This window comes from Xenopus tropicalis, chromosome 9 (assembly GCF_000004195.4).
Source record: "Xenopus tropicalis strain Nigerian chromosome 9, UCB_Xtro_10.0, whole genome shotgun sequence".
In the NCBI taxonomy this organism is placed as follows: Eukaryota; Metazoa; Chordata; class Amphibia; order Anura; family Pipidae; genus Xenopus; species Xenopus tropicalis.
Genome location: NC_030685.2, coordinates 26334569 through 26354398, shown reverse-complemented (window position 1 = coordinate 26354398; position 19830 = coordinate 26334569). Strand labels below are relative to the sequence as shown.

General features: G+C 44.5%; 1 protein-coding gene across 3 annotated transcripts in view; it reads right to left on the bottom strand.

Annotated features, from left to right (window-relative positions):
- Positions 1-18679, bottom strand: part of trrap (transformation/transcription domain-associated protein) — a 109584-nt gene extending 90905 nt beyond the window's left edge. The window contains exons 1-20 of one of the 3 annotated variants that reach the window (XM_012970817.3): positions 18412-18679; positions 14775-14930; positions 14478-14527; positions 13452-13562; positions 13149-13253; positions 12840-12923; positions 12625-12681; positions 11633-11758; positions 5222-5299; positions 4607-4695; positions 3568-3664; positions 3337-3475; positions 3130-3208; positions 2805-3039; positions 2385-2712; positions 2196-2293; positions 1488-1682; positions 1019-1210; positions 564-729; positions 212-468 (exon numbers count right to left, since the gene is read on the bottom strand). In XM_012970817.3, coding sequence (XP_012826271.1) covers positions 212-468; positions 564-729; positions 1019-1210; positions 1488-1682; positions 2196-2293; positions 2385-2712; positions 2805-3039; positions 3130-3208; positions 3337-3475; positions 3568-3664; positions 4607-4695; positions 5222-5299; positions 11633-11758; positions 12625-12681; positions 12840-12923; positions 13149-13253; positions 13452-13562; positions 14478-14527; positions 14775-14874 — 2586 coding nt within the window. In that variant the 5' untranslated portion in view covers positions 14875-14930; positions 18412-18679. Of the gene's footprint in view, positions 1-211; positions 469-563; positions 730-1018; positions 1211-1487; positions 1683-2195; positions 2294-2384; positions 2713-2804; positions 3040-3129; positions 3209-3336; positions 3476-3567; positions 3665-4606; positions 4696-5221; positions 5300-11632; positions 11759-12624; positions 12682-12839; positions 12924-13148; positions 13254-13451; positions 13563-14477; positions 14528-14774; positions 14931-18279; positions 18364-18411 lie in introns of those variants that run through there. The other 2 variants (XM_002931947.5, XM_012970818.3) reach the window with 2 other exon arrangements.
- Between the last annotated feature and the right edge of the window lie 1151 nt (positions 18680-19830).

Sequence of the window (19830 nt, the reverse complement as noted above, 5' to 3'; positions counted from 1 at the left end):
AGAAATGCTCAGTGTGCCTTCATCTATGCAGACAATGGCTCTGGGAGCCAAGGGTAAGTCTGATGCCAGAGTAGGGGCCGATTCTCGTCCTGTATTTATTTGTGGTCAAGAATTAGCACAGTCTGAAAGCAGCCTTAAATACAAACACAGATAATGAAAGGCAAATGAATAACCCCACATAACCTTCTCTTTGGTTACATCAAGTCAATACCTGCATAAGTTCAGCACGGACAGGCTGAATATGATCGTAGAGGAAGTCAGGCTGCAGATTGTCCACACACAGCTCCAAGGTCCTGAGTCCCTGGCTGACTAACGTCTGGGAGCCATTCAGAGCAGATACTAAGGGATCCATCAGCATAGGCAGGTAAGGTAATAAGGAACTTAATCGTACAGGCACGGTGAGGCACAGTTCCACAAAGAGATCTTTCATGTGCTGCTTGTGCAAGCCACTCTGTAGCATGTTCAACCCTGCAAATGATAACACCCAATGAAGCCCGGGGTATATATATATATATATACATACAACTGAAAAAGCAAGAATCCATTGTGTCCTGGGCACTTACCTTGCAGAAGATTTGGGAGCAACGGCAGGAACTCTTGATACAGAAGGTCATGGCTGCCCCCACCAATGGACCTGAAGAGTGCACGCAGCAGCAGGAAATAGTTGTAGGGCTCTTTGGCAGTCTGTGCAAGTTCCATGGAGCTGTTCACAATTTTGTGCAAATGAGGCTGTCACAAAAAGAACACACAATCAAATTATTCCCATCAAAATCTCTCTATGTATTGATATCTATATAACTATCTCAGTGGGGAAAAAAAAAAAAAAAAATTTAAAAATGAATTTAAAAATGAACTTTAAATCCATGTTAACCTGAGATAATAATAATAATGATAATAAAATAAAGCAAACATGATTTCCCGCCAGCAGCATTGCCAGTGGGGAATATTCCTGCAGAGTAAACTCTGATTTGCTAATTAAATAGAATATGTGGCTGTGAAACTTCATTCCAGCTCTTACCTTTAGCATTTGCTCATTATCGGCAGCAAAGAGTGAGACAGAGCCAAACACCAGCTTGAACAGCTTGAGGTACAAGTTTGACAGCTCGACATTGGAACCCATCTCTGGAAGCCGTTCCAGCAAATACTCCACCAGGATTGTAGCAAAGAGAGCAGACGTCTGGGGGTTCGCCAGGAATGAGTTGGCGACAATCTAACAAAACAGAGAATTTGTTCCAGTCACATCAAGGGAAAGTCACAGGTGCCTGGCGTCTGCAAGTTACAGCCCTACACAAGCAGATTTCTCATGCACAGATATGGCTGGCAGCTCAGTCTGGGATCAGATTCATGGCCATCACTGAGGTTAAAACACCCAATAGATTTTAGTTCTGCTGTAATAGGGCCTATGTTACACAGGGAGTAGATGATCCTACAAAAATACTTTTGTAGAGAACCTGGTGGGTAGAGTAACTGCATATAAACCGACATACCTGTAGTGCATAATTTTTGGATATTCTCTCCACCATATACGGGACAGTAGTCTGAAAGATTTCTTTGAAAGTCAAGGGATTCATCATAGTAAAAACCCCAGCAAAATGTTCCAGCACCTCCTTCTCTTCTTTCATGCGCACAGTTTGGCAGTTGGCTACTCGGATATAGGTTTGCCCATTCCCAGCAATCTGAACCTACCAAAGAAATGCCCACACTTTAGAAAACAAGTTGCAATTATATAAGTAAAACAGAAAGAACTCTACAATGGAATTTTATCTGCTCTGTAAGCAAGAACAGTTCTGGATGGTAAGATCCAACGCAGAGACATATGACAAACAGAACAATGACTGAAAGACATTTATTCTGTATCAGTGAGGCCCAAACTGAGATCCTTTGGCTTTTGTGGAGCATATTTTATAAACAGAAGTCCTTAAACACTGGGGATGCCTATTGCCAAAGCAGTTCATAAAAGGCTAACCTGAACCAGTATGGCTAACGTTTGGAATAAATCCTTATTTTATAAGACTAACAACAGACAGCAAAGGGCAGCTAGAAGCCAAAACGTCTAATTACAATTTCAATTGCATTCCCCAAGCACAGATGGCCATGGATTTGTAAGCAAAAATAAAAGGTGGTTGTGGGAGCACTGCAAGGGTTATTGAAGTATAACTTTAACTAATGGCCATGTGAAAGAAAAGAGCAGGTACCTGATAAATATCCAAAGCTTGCATTGCATACTTCACCAGCTTGATATAAATCTGCGTCTCTTTGGGTTGTAGTTGCTTGTTGGGCACAAACTGAGCCTCTGCAAAAAAAACAAAGAAGAATACAAAGTTAGAGTACAGGATAAAAGGCATTGAGGCAAAGTGCAAGCAGGGGATGATAGGATCCTTTACCTCCAGGGGCTTTACACGATGTAATGCCCCATGTGATGGTCTTTACGCCACACACCAGCGTCTTCACTAAACTGCGACAGTCTGTGACTTGAAAGGTTTGCTTGTCTTCTTTGTCTTTCTCCCCCTGTTTATCAAACACCATGAGTGAAACCTGTGTGAGCGGAGTTGCTGGGGTGGTGGGAGCCGCATTGGCTGGGGTGGTGGGTGCAGGAGTTGGTACAGTGGGTAAAATCGCATCTGAGGCACAAAGCTCAGACTGGGGCTTGCACTTCTTGAAAATAGCCGACAGCTGATACCGGGCAATGGTGTGAAACTTCAGTACAAATACCTGAGAAGAAGGCATAAATATAAATATAATATAGAGAGATATAAAAAAAAAAAATAATGACCAAAAGAGCCTAAAACAAAAAATATCAATACCTCCAGCATTCTCATCAGAATATCCCGCCCATTCCCATTCTCCTGTTCACTTTTGGAGCGGATGCAGTCTACCAGGTTAAGCAAGAGTTTGCAGGACATGGTCTGGATGCTGCTGGGTATTGACTCGTCATCAATGTTTTTGGCAAAAAGCTGGACAGCGAGGGACAAGTCATTCAAGGGAAGATGCTGGCGGACATGATGCACAAGGTCTGCTAACGTGCTGTAAGCCAGAGGCCTGTCAACAAAGTAACAAATGGCTGGGGTGACTGCACGCATCATATCGGATATAACCACCAACCAGCAGTTACACATTCAGAATTCATACCTTAGGGTCTCCCGGGCAGTATATCCAGAACCAATCAAAATGGACTCATCAAATAGCTTATCCATAGATGGGATGAATTCTACAATTATAGCAATGAACAATTATTAGCTATAGTTGCCGGCATCTGGAACACAGCAATTAGTGTCAGGCACAGTACATTCATACCAATATACGGCTCGTATATATGTTACAGAGAAAGATACGTACGGCTTCTTAGATCTGTGCTGAGAATGTGCTTAGCGGCAATCAGGAGCTCCTTGCGCAAGTGGGCCGTCTCCGGTGGGCAGTTGGTCAGAAGCTGTAACATGCCCTTCACCATTTGTTGGGAATGTTTAGCAACAATGTCCTGCAAAAAATATACAGGACCAAAGCTGAAAAAACACCAACGCCATCACAATGGCCTATAGCTGGCTTCCAATGACTGTCCTTCCAGCTTACCTGGTAAATCCTTATGATATAAGCCAAAAATGACAATGTTTTGATCTGAGCAGCAATGAAGTCAGCATAGAGCTCCTTATTGTACAGTTTATGCTGCCTAAAATGGAAGAGAATACAAAGATAATTACATCACAAAATGCTGATACTATAGTCATGTGATGATTTACAATGGTGAACATGAGCTCCTTTGGTCAAACACACCTTACACATTGCATACCTACACTATGAGTTAAGCCTTAATGTTCTTTTCTGGCATTGCAGTCCTGCACCCTCAGGGCAGTGGCACACAAATCTATTTGTTCCTGTGTTTTTGGGCACTAGTTCCTCAAGTGCCTTTATTACTATTATCTACAAGGGTTTCAAGCAAATCTGTTAGTTTTCACTATTGCCACTCAGGGTTAAATCTACTGTTGCTCTGGAAGGTACCTATTCTTGTGTAAAATATTGTTGTACAGGTATTTTGCTTTAATTAGCCCTTGCCTTTGAGACCAAGTCACATCTATGCTCTGTTACCAGCATTTTCCAGCATAATAGTAGAACATGGACAGAAGCTTAATTTAAAACTTTTCTTATTCTGCAAATGTTTTAAGGAACAACATAGCTATAGGCTTCACCCTTGTACTGACAAATACACCCAATACATATTCAGCTATGGGACTACAACCTCTATTATTATTATTGCGCCATCAATTTACGCAGCGCTTTACAGAATAGATTATCTGCTAGTAACCAATATGCTTAATGGGTTACTGGAAACTAGTTTCACAGCCTGCTCATCCTGACCGAGACATTAGGGTATATGAGTAGAAGTCTGTCAATGGTTAAGTGATCCTCCACTTTTAACACTGAAACAACAACCCTGAAACATTGGTTTCAAACTGACAGGCACTAGTGTTACAGATCTCTTCATATCCAGATGTCTAACAATATTAAAAGAACCAAATAAGAATCATACAAATAGAAAAACTTCAGCCGAAAGATTGTACAGTGAATATTAGTTGCTCTGTTACATGCAGCAAAAGTGAATAGCTATCCTTACCTGGCATTGGGAGAAACTTGGGTGACGATAGTACTCATTATCAGTGGGACAAATTCTGAAACTACGTTATGAATATTTAACTTGTACAGCTGCAGGGAGAAGGGAAATAATCCGAATCAGAGAGTGATCTGCAATGCATTGTGGGTATATATCAATACCTGGTTTCAGTTTGCTGTAAAGATTCTATTGGTTTAGAAAAGGTAGGAACCATTTCAGCAAATTATCATACAGCAACGTACAACACATTGCCAAGGAATTAAAGGGTATTATCCCCATGTTATACACTTGTAAATATCTTGAACCAAAGCTGATGGCAAAAGAGGGATATTTCAGTTGAAATATATATCTGGATGCCAAAAGAATATTAGTTGCATACTGAATTTTCTCCATTTCTGGCACCAAATTATTATTTTTCCCAGGCCTACAATAGAACTGCTACAAATCATGATTCCTACTGCTACTTAAGCAGATTACACACATTAAAAGAGCTCTAAAGCAGATTGTTGAAATGAAAAATGAAAAAAGCAAAACAAAAAAACTGTGTAAAAACTGGTCTTTAAAATGATGCAACTTCTGACAGAAATGAACCTCTAAATTATGTATGATGTTCCTTACCTGATACATGAGAACAACTATGATGGGCAGCTCAGCCAGCACCTTCAGGGAAAGGGAACCCTTGGGGATGATAGTGTGCTGCACAAATGAGAACTACATTAATATCTCACAAACAGCTATTCACATCCACTTTTGCAGGTAAATAATACAACCTTTCACTTAAGCCAACATTGTGCTATGCAAGTCCAAGAGCACTAGAAACATAAGCATGATGGGACACCAGTTGGTTGTTTAGCAATGGATTTTGGTGCTACTTGGGAGGGGGGGGGGGGGAATTTCACTGCTCTGGATATGTGACAATGTTCCTGTGCAGAACCTCACTTCAGATCATTGTATTTATTTATTTCCCATTCACACCAAACACAAGACTGGGTATATATATATCCCTATATATCCCAGGCCATATAAACCTGATGCTTTCCGCTGGCTTGAGTCATAAAAAAGGAGATTTTGTGATACTCACCGTTAAATCCTTTTCTCTCAGGGTGTCTGTGGGACACAGGGACCATGGGTATAGTAGGTACCAGCAGGAGGCAGGACACTAGAAGAGGAAGAAGAGAACTAACCCCTCCTCCCTGCTACTATACCCCCACGTACTTCCTGCCTAAGCCAGTTTTGTCACAAAGAACCATAAGGTAGAATTTGGTAGAATTTGGTGAAGGAATGAATGGAGGACCAAGTAGCGGCCCTGCAGACCTGTTCAGCTGAAGCTCTGTTTCTGAAGGCCCAGGAGGATCCTATGCCCAGGGTAGAATGAGCTGTGATGCGAATGGGGGGAGATTTTCCGCGGGCGATGTAGGCTCTGCGTATTGCCTCCCAGATCCAGCGAGATATGGTGGTCTTGGATGCCTGGTGTCCTTTCCGTTGGCCGGAATGGAGAATAAACAGAGAGGTTGTGGCTCGTGTGGCTCGTGTGCGATGTAGGTAGAATTTGAGGGCCCTCACTGGGTCGAGGGAGTGTAGCGCCACTTCCTTGGGGGATGTCGGATTAGGGCAGAATGATGGGATGGTGATGTCCTGATTGATGTGGAAGACCGATACCACCTTGGGAACAAAGGATGGTAGGGTCCGTAGTACTGCTCGATCCTCGTGAAATATCAGGTATGGAGGTTGGCTGGACAGTGCATTGATTTCTGACACCCTTCGAGCTGAGGCGATGGCCAGAAGGAATACCGTTTTCCAGGTTAGCCAGGATAGGGGAATGGTGGCTAGAGGCTCAAAAGGAGGCGCTTGTAGAGCCGTTAGTACCAGGTTGAGATCCCACGGGGGCAGAGGTTCCCGGAAGGGAGGGCAAATGTGAGATACCCCTTGAACGAATGTGACCACGTCGGGTAAAATGGCTAGCCGTTGTTGGAAGAGGATGGATAGTGCAGAGATTTGAGATTTGATGGATGTCTAGACCTGATTGTAGGAAGGACAGGAGGCGCGGGACCGATAGGTCCTAAAAGGAAAGACCAGCCTGGTTGCACCAATCTCTGTAAGTTTTCCATACCCGGTGGTAGGTCTTAGAGGAAACGGGTTTTCTGGCTGCCATCATGGTACGTATTCAGGAAGGTTGGATCGGGATGGAGGATTGGTCCCTGAACGAGAAGGTCGGGGATCTGAGGTAGTGGCCACGGTTCTGCTCGGCTGAGAGCCACCAGTTCGGTGAACCATGCTCTTCTGGGCCAATGTGGAGCTATCAGAATGACTGTGCATCGTTCCGCTCTGATCTTTCTGATGACCCTTGGTAGAAGAGGAAGAGGCGGGAAAGCGTATGCGAGATCGAAGTCCCACCTGGTCGTTAAGGCATCCGCTGCCAACGCTAAGGGGTCTCAGCATCTGGACATGAATTGTGTCACCTTGCGGTTTTGACGGGAGGCCATGAGGTCCACTTCTGGAAGTCCCCAGCGGGCCACGATGTCCTGGAATATTCCGGGGTTCAGGGCCCATTCCCCCGGATCGATCCGTTGTCTGCTGAGGTAGTCGGCCTGCCAGTTTTCGAGGCCGGGAATGTAGATGACAGAGAGGCGGACTTCCCTCGCTTCTGCCCACGTCAGGATGCGGCTGACTTCGTTGAGGGCTTGCCGGCTCCTTGTGCCCCCTTGGTGATTGAGGTATGCGACCGTGGTGGCGTTGTCCGATTGGACTTTGATGTCGCGCCCTGCGATTTGGTTCTGCCAGTGCCCGAGAGCTAGGCGTACCGCTCTGATTTCCAGAATATTGATCGGAAGGCGGGCTTCTGCAGTCGTCCAGGTTCCCTGAGCTGAGAGATGGCCCAGGACTGCGCCCCAGCCTTGGAGGCTGGCGTCCGTAGTAAGGATGAGCCATTGGGGTGCTTGTAGGGGGCGTCCCTTCTCCAGGTGCGTCGGGTTGAGCCACCAGGTCAGAGCCACTTTCGTTTTGGGCAGTAGTTTGAGTGGCTGGGACAGAGAGCTGCGGTTCCATTGATCCAGGATGTTCCACTGTAGGGTCCTTAGGTGGAATTGGGCGAAGGGAACTGCTTCTATGGAGGATACGAGTGACCCCAGTACCTGCATGGCCAGGCGGACTGGAGGCTGGGGGTTGTGTAGAAGTTGCCGGACTAGGCTCTGGATTCTGGCGATCTTGTCTGGTGGTAGAAAAACCCTCTGCTCGGCCGTGTCGAAAACCATGCCTAGGAAGGGCATGCGTTGGGATGGTGTTAGTTTGGACTTTGCCTTGTTGATCTTCCACCCCAGAGCGGTCAGAGATTCCATAACCAGAGAGAGTTGGGATATGGATGCTGGTAGGGAGGGGGCCTTTAAGAGTAGGTCGTCCAGGTAGGGTGTGATGGAGACCCCTCGTGATCTCAGATAGGCTGCGGCCGCCGACATGATTTTGGTAAATATCCGGGGGGCCGAGGTGAGGCCGAAGGGGAGTGCGGTGAACTGGAAATGCTGGTTTTTGAGAGCAAACCGCAAAAACTTCCAATGGGGAGGGAAAATCGGCACATGTAGAGACTCCATCTTGAATCGGGAAAAGCGAATGAAGGCGTTGAGTTGCTTCCGGTCTAGGACGGGTCGGAATGATCCGTCCTTCTTTGGAACGATAAAGAGGTTGGAGTAGAAACCTCGATATTTTTCTCCCGAAGGGACCGGGACAATCACCCTTTCGTCCAGCAGGTCCTGGATGATGGTGAGGAATGCCTTCTGTTTGTTTGAATCTGGGGGGAGTCTTGACATGAAGAAATGGTTTGGTGGTCTGGACACGAATTCGAGCCGATAGCCTGAGGAGATTATTTCGTGTACCCACGGGTCCGGCGGTGAGGCGAAGCCACTCGTCTCGGAATAGGCGGAGTCTGCCTCCTACCGGGGTGAAGTTTTGTTGTGGAAGGTAGTCATGCTGTGGCAGCCTTGTTGGAAGTCTTGCCTTGGGGTTTCTTATTTTGCCAGGAAAATTTTGGACGGCCCTGAAATCTAGGCTTGTTGGAGGACTGAGATTGGTAGTCCCTGGATGATGATGATGATGTCCTAGATGGCCTTCCACGAAAGAAGCGTCCCCGTCGAAAGGAGGTACGGTTCTTCGGTTGTGGGAGTAGGGTGCTCTTTCCTCCGGTAGCCTGGCTGATGATTTTGTCCAGTTCAGGACCGAACAGGAGCTTGCCCTTGAAGGGGATGGAGGTTAGAGACTTTTTGGATGAGAGGTCGGCTGACCACAGTTTAAGCCATAGAGAACGACGTGCCGCTACCGAAAGAGCTGATGTGCGGCTGATGGCTTGAGCCGCGTCCAGGGATGCTTCGCACAGGTATTCATTGGCATCTTTGATCTGGGATGCCAGGGTCGCTAATTCTTGTCTGGCGGCGCCAGAGTTGATTCCCTCCATGAGGGAGTCGGACCAGGATTGTATGGCCCGAGATACCCATGCCGATGCCAAAACCGGTCTCAGACTTTCTCCGGCCGCTGTAAATGCGGCTCTGAGGAAACCTTCCGTCTTTTTGTCCATGGAATCCTTGAATGAGGAAGCGTCGGGGACCGGAAGGGCAGTGTTCTTGGAAAGGCGCGAGACGGGAGCATCGACTGAAGGTGGCGTAGACCACTTATGAAGGGTTTCCTGAGGGAATGGGTAGGAGCGCTGGAACCTCCTATTGGCTTGAAAGCGCTTCTCTGGCTGATCCCACTCTGACTGAATGATGCTGTCTAGCTGTTCATGAGTAGGAAACATGGAAAGTAGCTTTTTCTGGCGTTTGAAAAGCGTTTGTGCTGAGCTCTGAGACTCTGGGGTCTTGAGATCGAGGCAGGAGATTACTGCCGCGATGAGAGAATCTACGGCTTCTGATGGAGGTCTGGAAGGTTCCTCGGTGTCGGCAAGGTCATCATCATCCGATATCTCGCCCTCACTTAGTGACTGTCTGTCCCAGTCGGCTGATAGTTGAGGTGATTCTGAGTCGCTGTAGTCCTCGGCATGCATGGGGACATGACGTTTGAGGGATTTGGGACGAGTGTCCGAGTCTTCCCGATCTAGCTTGTCCAGGAGTTTGTCCAGACATGCGGCCAGTTTGGGAATGCCCGTGGATAGAGAGACTGCCCAGGATGGAGGGTCCTGGCTAGGAGCCGCGGTCGGTATCTGTGCTGTGTGTGCATCTGCAGGAGTGGCATCATCCGCAGGTTCGGCAGCTTGGACCGGTGGAGTAGGGTCCTGGGCCTGGGAAGCAGTTTCAGCCGTAGTTTTGGAGCAGGAGGAGCAAAGTGGTTCCTTTCTGCCGGAAGGTAGGCGTTTGCAGCACCTGGCGCAGGCGAGAAATTTGACCTTGGAGGAGCTGGAAGCCCCCCTGGAAAAGGGGCCCCCTGAATTGCCCTCTGCCATAGGACTGAAAGAGTTAGTGTAGGAGCAAGCGAATATTAATGCAGAGCACTACAAGAGTTATGGTGCCAATGCAGAAAAAAGGGGTGTAAACAGAATAACGACCCGTGTATGGTAGTGCCAGTACAGAGCTAGTACACAGTGTCAGTACAAAGCTAGTACAGTGCCTGTTGGGGAGCTAGTACATAAGGTCAGTACATGCCAAAATAATATCCAGAGAAAGTGTAGTGTTAATACACCTATCTAGAAGGTAATATGGAAAAATTACATGTGCTCTGGGAGAGAGGTGCTTTAAGTGCTTAGCAATGCATAAAAGCAGTAGAGAAGCATTAGAAATATACACACATACAGTCCCCAATAAGGACCCAACCCCCTTAATGCCTTTCTCCCTCTAGCCAGCGCCTGACCCCTGCCAGTAGTAGTAGAAAAAAATAGACCGTGGTCCCTGTGAGCCCTGTGTGCCAGTGCCTCTGCCCAGGGATTGCTGTTCTTGGAGTTGTTCAGAAGGAGCAGAAGTGGCCGTGCGATCCGGAGGATAGAAGGAGAGGGCACCCAAGTGGAGAAGTGGCGCAAAGATCGCTGACGTCACCGCCGAGCAGGAAGTGGAACGCATCGCTGGAACGCATGGAGGATAGACGCTACAGAAGAGCCGCATGGGGCCTACAGTGAACGGCGCTTGTGAAGGTAAGAGGCTGGAGGCAGAGGCAGTGCTGGCAGGCAGGCAGGCAGGGCTGAGCCGGGCAGACTAGGAAGGGGAGCAAGGGGAAGAGATAGCACTTGAGGGCTGGCTTAGGACGGAGAAGGCAGAGCTGTAGAGAAAGGGGGTTGGTTGGGCTGAATAGCCTGCCGGGAGCAGGGCTACTATGAGAGGCACGCTTTAATGCCAGATAGTAGGCACAGTACTGGGAGGCGCTGGGCAGCTTCTGCGCTCTGTATTCAGAGGCAGGGTGTCTGCAGGGCTGTAACTTACGTGCCCCAGCGTCCTCACTTTTTCCCACGTAGGGGGAAGCCTAAGTAGAGTAGCTCCTGTTGGAGGCCTCTAGGACGACCCCGGTTGCCAGATTGAATCTGGCTGAAGAAAACAGACTCGAAGAGTAGGATGATCCTGTCTCCTTGTGGGACACTAGAAAAAAACTGGCTTAGGCAGGAAGTACGTGGGGGTATAGTAGCAGGGAGGAGGGGTTAGTTCTCTTCTTCCTCTTCTAGTGTCCTGCCTCCTGCTGGTACCTACTATACCCATGGTCCCTGTGTCCCACAGACACCTGCAAGAGAAATACTCTTTATATCCAGCGTTCGATCAATGCACATTAGAGCATACATTTACATGCAAGTGCACGCAAGTATTCAGCCAAAATTTGTATTTAAGTTGCCTTAAAGTTTAGCTCACCAAACTAAAATTTGGGGCCTCCTCAAACAGTGTTTTTCATTTTATTGAACTGGCTCATTGTGATAACGATTTCCTACTGACTGTAGGAGGAAATGTCACTGTATTTGGGGGGGGGGGGGGGGACGGTAACCCACTCTAGCATTTTTGATTAATGACCAATAACAATCTGCCTTATTCTGTATACATCCCTTCACCTGCCAATGACACCGGTCATAAGACTTACAGTTCTGGTTTCACTGTCGTCCCGTTCTGGATTCACTTTCACCACTATGGTAGAAATCATGCCAACCATTTCCGGAGCAGGAACTGTGTTATCAGCAATTACAGGAGGATTCTCAAAGTAGCGGTTCTTGTATACATAGGAGTAAGAAGATTAACATTAAGGAAAGGATGAAGAAAAGGGAGTTAACAGAAATATAGGGAAAAAAATAATTACATCACTATAAAACCTAATATGCGTGGCCCTTTAAGCATAAATGCTCTCCATACCTCAGGCTTAGTGTTATAATTTAAACCTAAGCCTAATGTCTAGTGACCCCAGCAGCGGTAAGTGAATCTAAGCTGGCCATGAAATTAGGCTAATGCCAGACGAGGCGTAGGGCGGATATTTTCGGCAAGCGGAAAAGCGATTGCTGAAAATTCCGCCCTACGCCTCCTACATGTGCCTGCACCCGAATGAATAGAATACGCTCGGGTGCAGGCACATGTAGCCGATATACGCATAAAAACACGAGAGAATGCAAAGTCTTGCGTTTTTATGCGTATTTGGGCGACATGTGCCTGCACCCGAGCGTATCTCATTCATTCGGGTGCAGGCACAAGTAGGAGGCGTAGGGCGGTATTTTCAGCAAGCGTTTTTCCGCTTGTCGAAAATATCAGCCCTACGTCTCGTCTGGCATTAGCCTTAAGGGTCATGGACCTGATTCGTTCAAGTCCTGATCAAGAGTTTCCTTATTTTTATATAATGGTCTTTACTGTGTGTTCAATTAAAGAAAGCAACAACATGAAACAGCTTCAAAGAATGTGGCATCATAGCAGCTCAGAGGTTCTTTGACAGCCAGAACCAGCCGTGTTTAAAATGGCAAGTAACGCTACAGGTGTGTGTTACAGATTGGTGTGTTTTAATGTTATAACACTGGGAAATGTGTATTTCTGCATTTCATAGGTCTTGCCATAATAAAAATTGAAAACCAGAAACCAGATGTAAATCCTTACCACAACTTTGGAAAGATCCTTATAAATCTGCCTGACGAAGTCCAGAAAATGATGAATCTATAAAAAGAAAATATTTATTGACATGTAAGTATACAAATACATATGAACCATATATTTCATATAATCATGGAGCTCATCCATCACATTAGTGCATACAGGCCACATAAAACTGGTTTGTCCCTCATTTTGTGTAGCAAAGTACACAGATGGCTTACCTCTTGAGTGATGGGCGGCCTGAATTGTTTGTGCAGCTCAATAATGATCCTCAGGCAGATGAGTACATTCTCTTCATTCTCGGTCTAGCAATGGGAAGACAGAATGCACTCTGAACTCTAGAGTATAAATGCCCCTTCTTTATTTATAAGTTTAATATACAAGAAAAGTCCAAACTGCTGCCCCTAAGCTGTAAAGAAGGTAAAATTCCCCATCATGCCATAGGAATTATAGATCAACAAAAGCTTGGGACCAGCAGCATGGACATTCCTAACTCTATTCTTCCTTCTATCAGGTTTGTAAGAACGTACCTCAAGGAAGCGGAACATTACAGAAAGGACGTTTTTTGTGTGCGGCCGAAGGTGTTCATTGGTGGGGATTCTGTGGATGATTTCTAGGACCAGTTTCCGTAGTTGCTGGGAAGAAAGGAAAAACAAAACTTTGTGAAGAATAATGTTATGACTAAATATAGCGGAGGGTTACACCTCCCAACATCATCAAGCGATCTACTGGCTATAATGCAGAAACCCAATGATAAAAGAACACTATTTAAACCCTAGAGGAATTGGAGCCTAGCTCTTAGGTTGGATAATGCCCCTCAGTTTTAAAGATACCTGAGCGGGTTTCTCCTGCAGGAACTGAACTTCCCCATCTTGTAGAAAAGTAAGGAAGCGTGGAATGATGTGCTCCAGGAAAGTGGAATACTGGGGCGAGGTGGTGACATTCTAAAAAAGGAATAAAACAAAATACATATTTATTTAGTCCAGGTCTCAATGCTCCCTGCAAGGAACAACAGGTTCTAAAAGCTTGAAAGCCACCAGTCCCATAGAAAAATGTATTTTTGTATTAGTATTTTATGCGTAATGCCATCATATGGGTGTAAACAACAGGGAAATACTTTTTGCCAACAAAACAGAATTTTTGTAAGAAACAAGTAAGTTAGCTTTAAGTTTGAAATACCCACTAATGATGATTAAACATACTGCTAGCCATAGATTCAGGGGTAATATAGTCTGGTACGTCTGACCAAAACAGTAGGTATGAGATACCATGGATATGAGGTGAAGAAATTACATGTGCCATATAAAAAAGCGCACATTAGATGATAAAATACATGTGCAAATAAAAGCAATCAGATCTTATCAGTTTTACTCTCAGTTCCCCGTGTGAAACATGCACTAACTATCAACTCCACATCCAATACAGATACACACACACAAACAAACAAGCGAGTCACAATTCACACTAAAGTGGGGAATCAAGCGGGATATTCTCATCATTCTGCAGAAAGCAATCAGATCTTATCAGTTTAGCTCTCAGGAACCCATGTGAAAGGTGCTCACTCACACTCAACCAGTCACCCACATGCACAAACATGCACACAAACACACACAAGTGCCACGAGTCACACTGTGGGGAGTCAAGTCTGATGATCTCATCATTTTGCCCTTTATGTTAGTCTGTAAAGTCGGAATAAGACGGCAACTGCCCCTTTTAACAAAATTTGACATAGCAGTATATATTAATTACATAAATGTGAAGTTAAACTAGCACACTGTTCCAGAACATGCAAGGCCATCTAATACTAATAGCACTATAGCTGTATATTTCCTTTAATACTCACTCACCCACATACCTACCTCAAAGTTCTCGCTGACCTCTTGCATCATTTTCAACTTTGTTTCATCAGCTGAAAAAGACAGAGTTAGGGGGTTACAACCAGAATCATAAATTAATGGATCCACAGATCCGCACAAAGATCTGCAATACAGTCACATACAGGCACGCATATATGAAACCATGAGAATAGTCACGGTGTATCACTGTTTAGGAGTCTTAAGCCTTATGCCGCACACAGTCCTCTTAGAAAATACAGCAGGGGAAATTTCCTTTTTCTCATGCGGTGTAGACAGAGCCTATCAAAAAAAGAGACTTACGGGTGTTGACATCAGTGAGTGCAGCCACAAACTGCAGGTACTTCTTCATAAGTGTAGTCTGGTCGACCACAGTGGGTCCGGCCGGAGGTACGAAGGCCATTTTTTTTTTGGAAGTTTTTAGTTATAGTCACTAAGAGAACTGAGCTGTCATCTCACCTGCAAAGGGAGAAAAGATGCACCAAAGTTTATGTCACTATGATAAATGTAGTTCTCTAAATCGTTGCAAAAAACTAAAATTTAAGAAACAATAATAAACAAGAAACTCCTAACAAAGTAGAAAAAATAATGTTTAAATAAAAAAAAATTAGATGGGTAAATTAGATAATATAATAAAAGAAATATGGATAAGACCCACAACCCGCATCTATAGCCACATCCATCATATAATCTACACCCACAAACATCATATAATCACACTTTTCTTGCGGGTAACCTGCTGCTAGACTCTACCTCAGTCATAAAAACAAGCTAGAAGGTGTTTAGGGTCAGTGGCTATATGATAATATATATATAGTTTAGATAAGTATGTGATTATGTATTGGTCTCTCTCTTTCTCCTAAAGTCATCAAAATGCACCAGAACTCTTTCCACTCAAGGCCGAATGGGCCCTCCACTGGAAACAAAAAGCAACATTCTGTAACATTAGGATAACGACTCAAGGGGTGATTCTGAGCAATGCCAAGCTTGTGCTTAGATTAATGGGTATCTTAATGGGTCAGTAGAACGTCGGTCTCTAATACTAACTTTAGCATTTCAGAGTAACTATCACCTGCCCTACATGTGCACCTGTAGGTCCAAGGTGACTGCCATATAAATTAATGGGGAATGTTCTGAATGTCTTTATTGACTGCCCACTTAGCTGGAAATCAATGGGGAAATAAAATGGCTGGATCCCACCTTGCGTGCCATTGACCATAGACACTGAAAACAGCTGAACAGGGGTGAACTAAAAGCAATCTGATCTTATAAGTTGTGCTTACACACTACCACATGAGCACACACAAACACCTTTGTCAAAAAAGCACACAATTAAAATGCCCTTTAATTGCTCAAACCTGAAAATTTGGTTGACATGGAAACAGATGTGATGACTATACGATAAAGCCACTGGAGCTATTTGAAATGGATGTGGCCAGGTATAAAAGCTTCTCAAAATTGCTAAGTAACAGGAACCAAAATTATGGTCTATTTAAACTGAGCCACTGGTCTATAGTTTGGACTGGTTCATTTGGGAAAACAAAAGCGACAGCTGATGACATTTATCTCAATCGGTACCCTTTTTAAAAATATTTTTCTTTATTCACAACTGAGCATGCTCCCCAAGCTATTTTGCAGTCTGCCATCAAGCAACTATCAGATGTGCTCAGCTTTGACTGACAGGTGTATCTTCTTATCACTCAAAGCTCCAAGGCTGAGCAACAGAGGAAGACCCACCATAAGGACACTACAGAACAGATAGCACACTTTGCATGGAGAACTGTCAGGGCTTTGGGGGCCTGAGTTAAAAATGTATTACATTCAGATTCACGACAGAACTGTTAGAGTATGACAGGGATCCTCAAACTTTGTAAACAGGGGGCCAGTTCACGGTCCCTCAGACTGTTGGGGGGGCCAGACTAATGACGCTGAGCGTCGCCCGGTGGGATACGGAGACGTGCTGTGGCCAAGGACAGACACGTAGTAGCCAGGGGTGAGGACGCAGCAGGGGGCCGGGTAAATTACATTGGGGGCCATAGTTTAAGGACTCCTGCAGTATGACATACCTTAACACACTCATTACAAGTGCTACATATAGTACAAGTGCTTATGTACTATATGTATTATCCCGTAAGATACAAAGAAACCCAGTTCCTGAACATATTGACCAAAGTCTAACCACAAGTTTGTTTCAAACATCAGCATCTAGAAAGAACTAAAACAAAACTTTTGAACTATAAAAAAAAATAGTATGCAATGGCTAAACCCAAGTATAATTATCTGACGCTACATATCCATTTGATTAACAATCCTGGAAAAATAAAGGGTTACAATCCAACCAGGAGACTTGTGACCAGGAAGAGAAAGTACTGTGCAACTTTAAATAATGTACTATTTGACATGTTTGGCACCTTCAAAGGTTTCAGAAGTCGCTCTCATACAGTAGTAACAGACACTTATTCTCCTGTAAGATCTTAAGTGTATGTGCTGGCTAATGAAAACAGTGTCGCTACCACCCCTTCGGTTATACGCTCTCGCTCTTTCTCACTGGCTCCAACAGCAAGCTATAACACTACGATGTGGGAACAGTTACATGATAAGTCCCTAACAGGATAGGAATAAAAGTACAAACCCAGCGCAATGAAGCAAGTGCATGCAGGGTAAACAATGCATGTAATTGCTCCATTGATCCGATTTTGTACTTTTATTCCTATCCCATACAGGCATTATACATATACAGTTAGTATACATAGCAGAACCTTCTATTAAGGAGTTAAATAGGCAAAAAATTCTACTGTAGCCTGTCATGCAGCACAGACAGAAACAAAGTTATATAATCACAGTCCACCATATGCAAACCCCAGTAGCCCTAGCTCATCACTGCATAACCGGACACAGAAGTATCATTATATACATATTTATATAATACTGGAAGCAAGGAATGTCAGAATTGAAACCAGATAAATAATCAAATAATGTTTACTGCAGGGTATGGGTGCTCTAAATGATGTCAGTTGGAAAGTACAAAATATTTTATAAATATATTAATATTAGATGGACTAACAAATTCAAGGCAAACTGCTCTGTTTATGTTTATAAGAAAGGTACTACTCTCCCATTGGGTTCTGGCAAACAGAAATAAAAGTGCAGAACAAAAGAAAGAACATACATTGCTGGATACACAAGCAAAGGAGGGCATTTTACACATATGAATGAATTTAAAGTGCATTTGTAAGGGGGAATATAAGCATCTGACTTTAAAAAATGAATCTGACACTGAATTGCCATGAACCCGAATCAGAATTTGTAGGCACTTGCCAGTATAATAAAGTCCAAATGCAACCTCAACCCATGTGGGTATAGAAATGGAACACAATGTAAAATCAAGTAATGACCAACTGCAAACTGTCAGCTTAACAACATGGAGCCATACAGCACAGTGACTGAAAAGAACACATAGCAGCAGCCATTGGCCATAAACAGAGAATTCCCTTTATCACTGGGGCTCTGCATGAATGGCTGAGATACAATAAAAGCTGTAGCTACTGGGCTAATAGAATGAGAGGGTATCATCCCTGGGAAGCCATAAGGAGGGAGAGTAGGTGCAAGCACAGAGGTTATATACACTCAGGATATACAATATGTGTATGTATACACCCTGCAGCTGCTGTTATTCTGTAACTTCTAGTAACCCCGCTGACTCCGGCTGCTCGGGGATGCTGGGAGTAGTAGTGCTCCCTATAGCAGGGGAACTTCAGACTGTGGCTCTGCGCATCCCCCTTTAGATAAAGCCCTAGCCTATACATACAGCCAGATGTTCTCTCCTCTCTCTGCCTCTATTCCCAGCCATGCAGCCATCCCATGAGAGCAGAACAATCCCCTGTAGCCCTGCACTCCCAGCGAAGCCCAATTGCACACTATTTCCCAAAGTGCACCGTACCCGGCAAACCATTCTATACCGGCAGCATCCACAACTCACCGCATCCGCCACCTCCCGCTCTGCAGTGGGCCCGCTCCCAATCCCATCAGCCCTTGCGCCGAGAAGCCTGCTTTACAGCATCTGGGAAAATCGCCATCGGTACAGACAAAAAATCCAGCCATAAATTAAGACTGCATCCGCTTTGACGATTAAATGTCCTATCTCATTAAAGAGGCTCGATGAATTCGTGAAAATAAGGACAATTGTTGTGGACTATTTTTTAGAGCGCAGTGATATTGTTATTATGACCATAGCTTTGGATGGTCTTCTGACGTCAATATCAAGCGTCCGCGCTTCCATGTGAAAGCGCTGAAGACAATAGGTTAGATTCGCCGCAGAATCAAGTGTGGTTGAGCCGCTGTCCCAGAAGAGCTGTATCATGTTATGGAAATGAAATTAGGATGCAATTTGTGAATAGAAATCTAAAAGAAAATGTACCAAAAAATATTATCTACCATGAACTGCAAGTTATGTTTTCATGGCACTGAGATTCTTGTTTTTAGTAATAATAATCATGAATATTATTATTATACCAATGCTTATGTATGTAATGCACAAGTGGTATGTAATATATGTACTTATAGCACTTAGTGATCATATAGAATTTGTCCTCTATATAAGTAATACTAATTATATACTATATATAATATACTAATAATACTAATTGTTATTAACAAAAATGGCCTTGCTGACTCTGCCCCTTTGACATCACAACTCAGCCCTGTGACATCAACATCCCTCCCATTTACATCTACAGAAGACATATAGGATAAACTAAAGAACTTGTGATCTTGTAGGCAATTATGAATAATATATGGTGCTGGTTTCACAAAATTAATATCTGTAAAAATGAACCCTTTTGGTCTCTAGATCCTTTCAGTGTTTCAAATGAGATGTGGGCGTGTCCTATCAGTCCCTGCCAGAGGCACAGTAGGAGGGAGATAGCCAATCACAGCCCTGCAGTCACACAAGCACAGACAGGCTTCAGTTCCCTATCAGGTCAGTCTAGCTGCTGATTGGTTCCTATCCTACAGTGCTGAGTGGTGCACAGCCTGGGAAAGGAGACAGCAGGGAGTGGAACAGATGGGTGGGACTCTCACAGTTCCTCTGATTTAAGGCTGATGCCACACGTGGAGTTTTTACGCTGCTTATTTTCTAATTCTCTCGGCGGCTGAAAAACGCACGATATCATCATCCATAGAAATAACTTGAAAAGACTCGAAGCAAACTACACAATGTGTAAATACGCTAGAAAACGCCTTACCACGGATTTTTCAAGCGTTGGCTGAAATACGCCAGTATTTGCACAGCAACCTATTCCTATGTATACACAAAGGCAGCTGCCAGACCTAGCGGAAATAAGCGGCGTTTTTTACTATT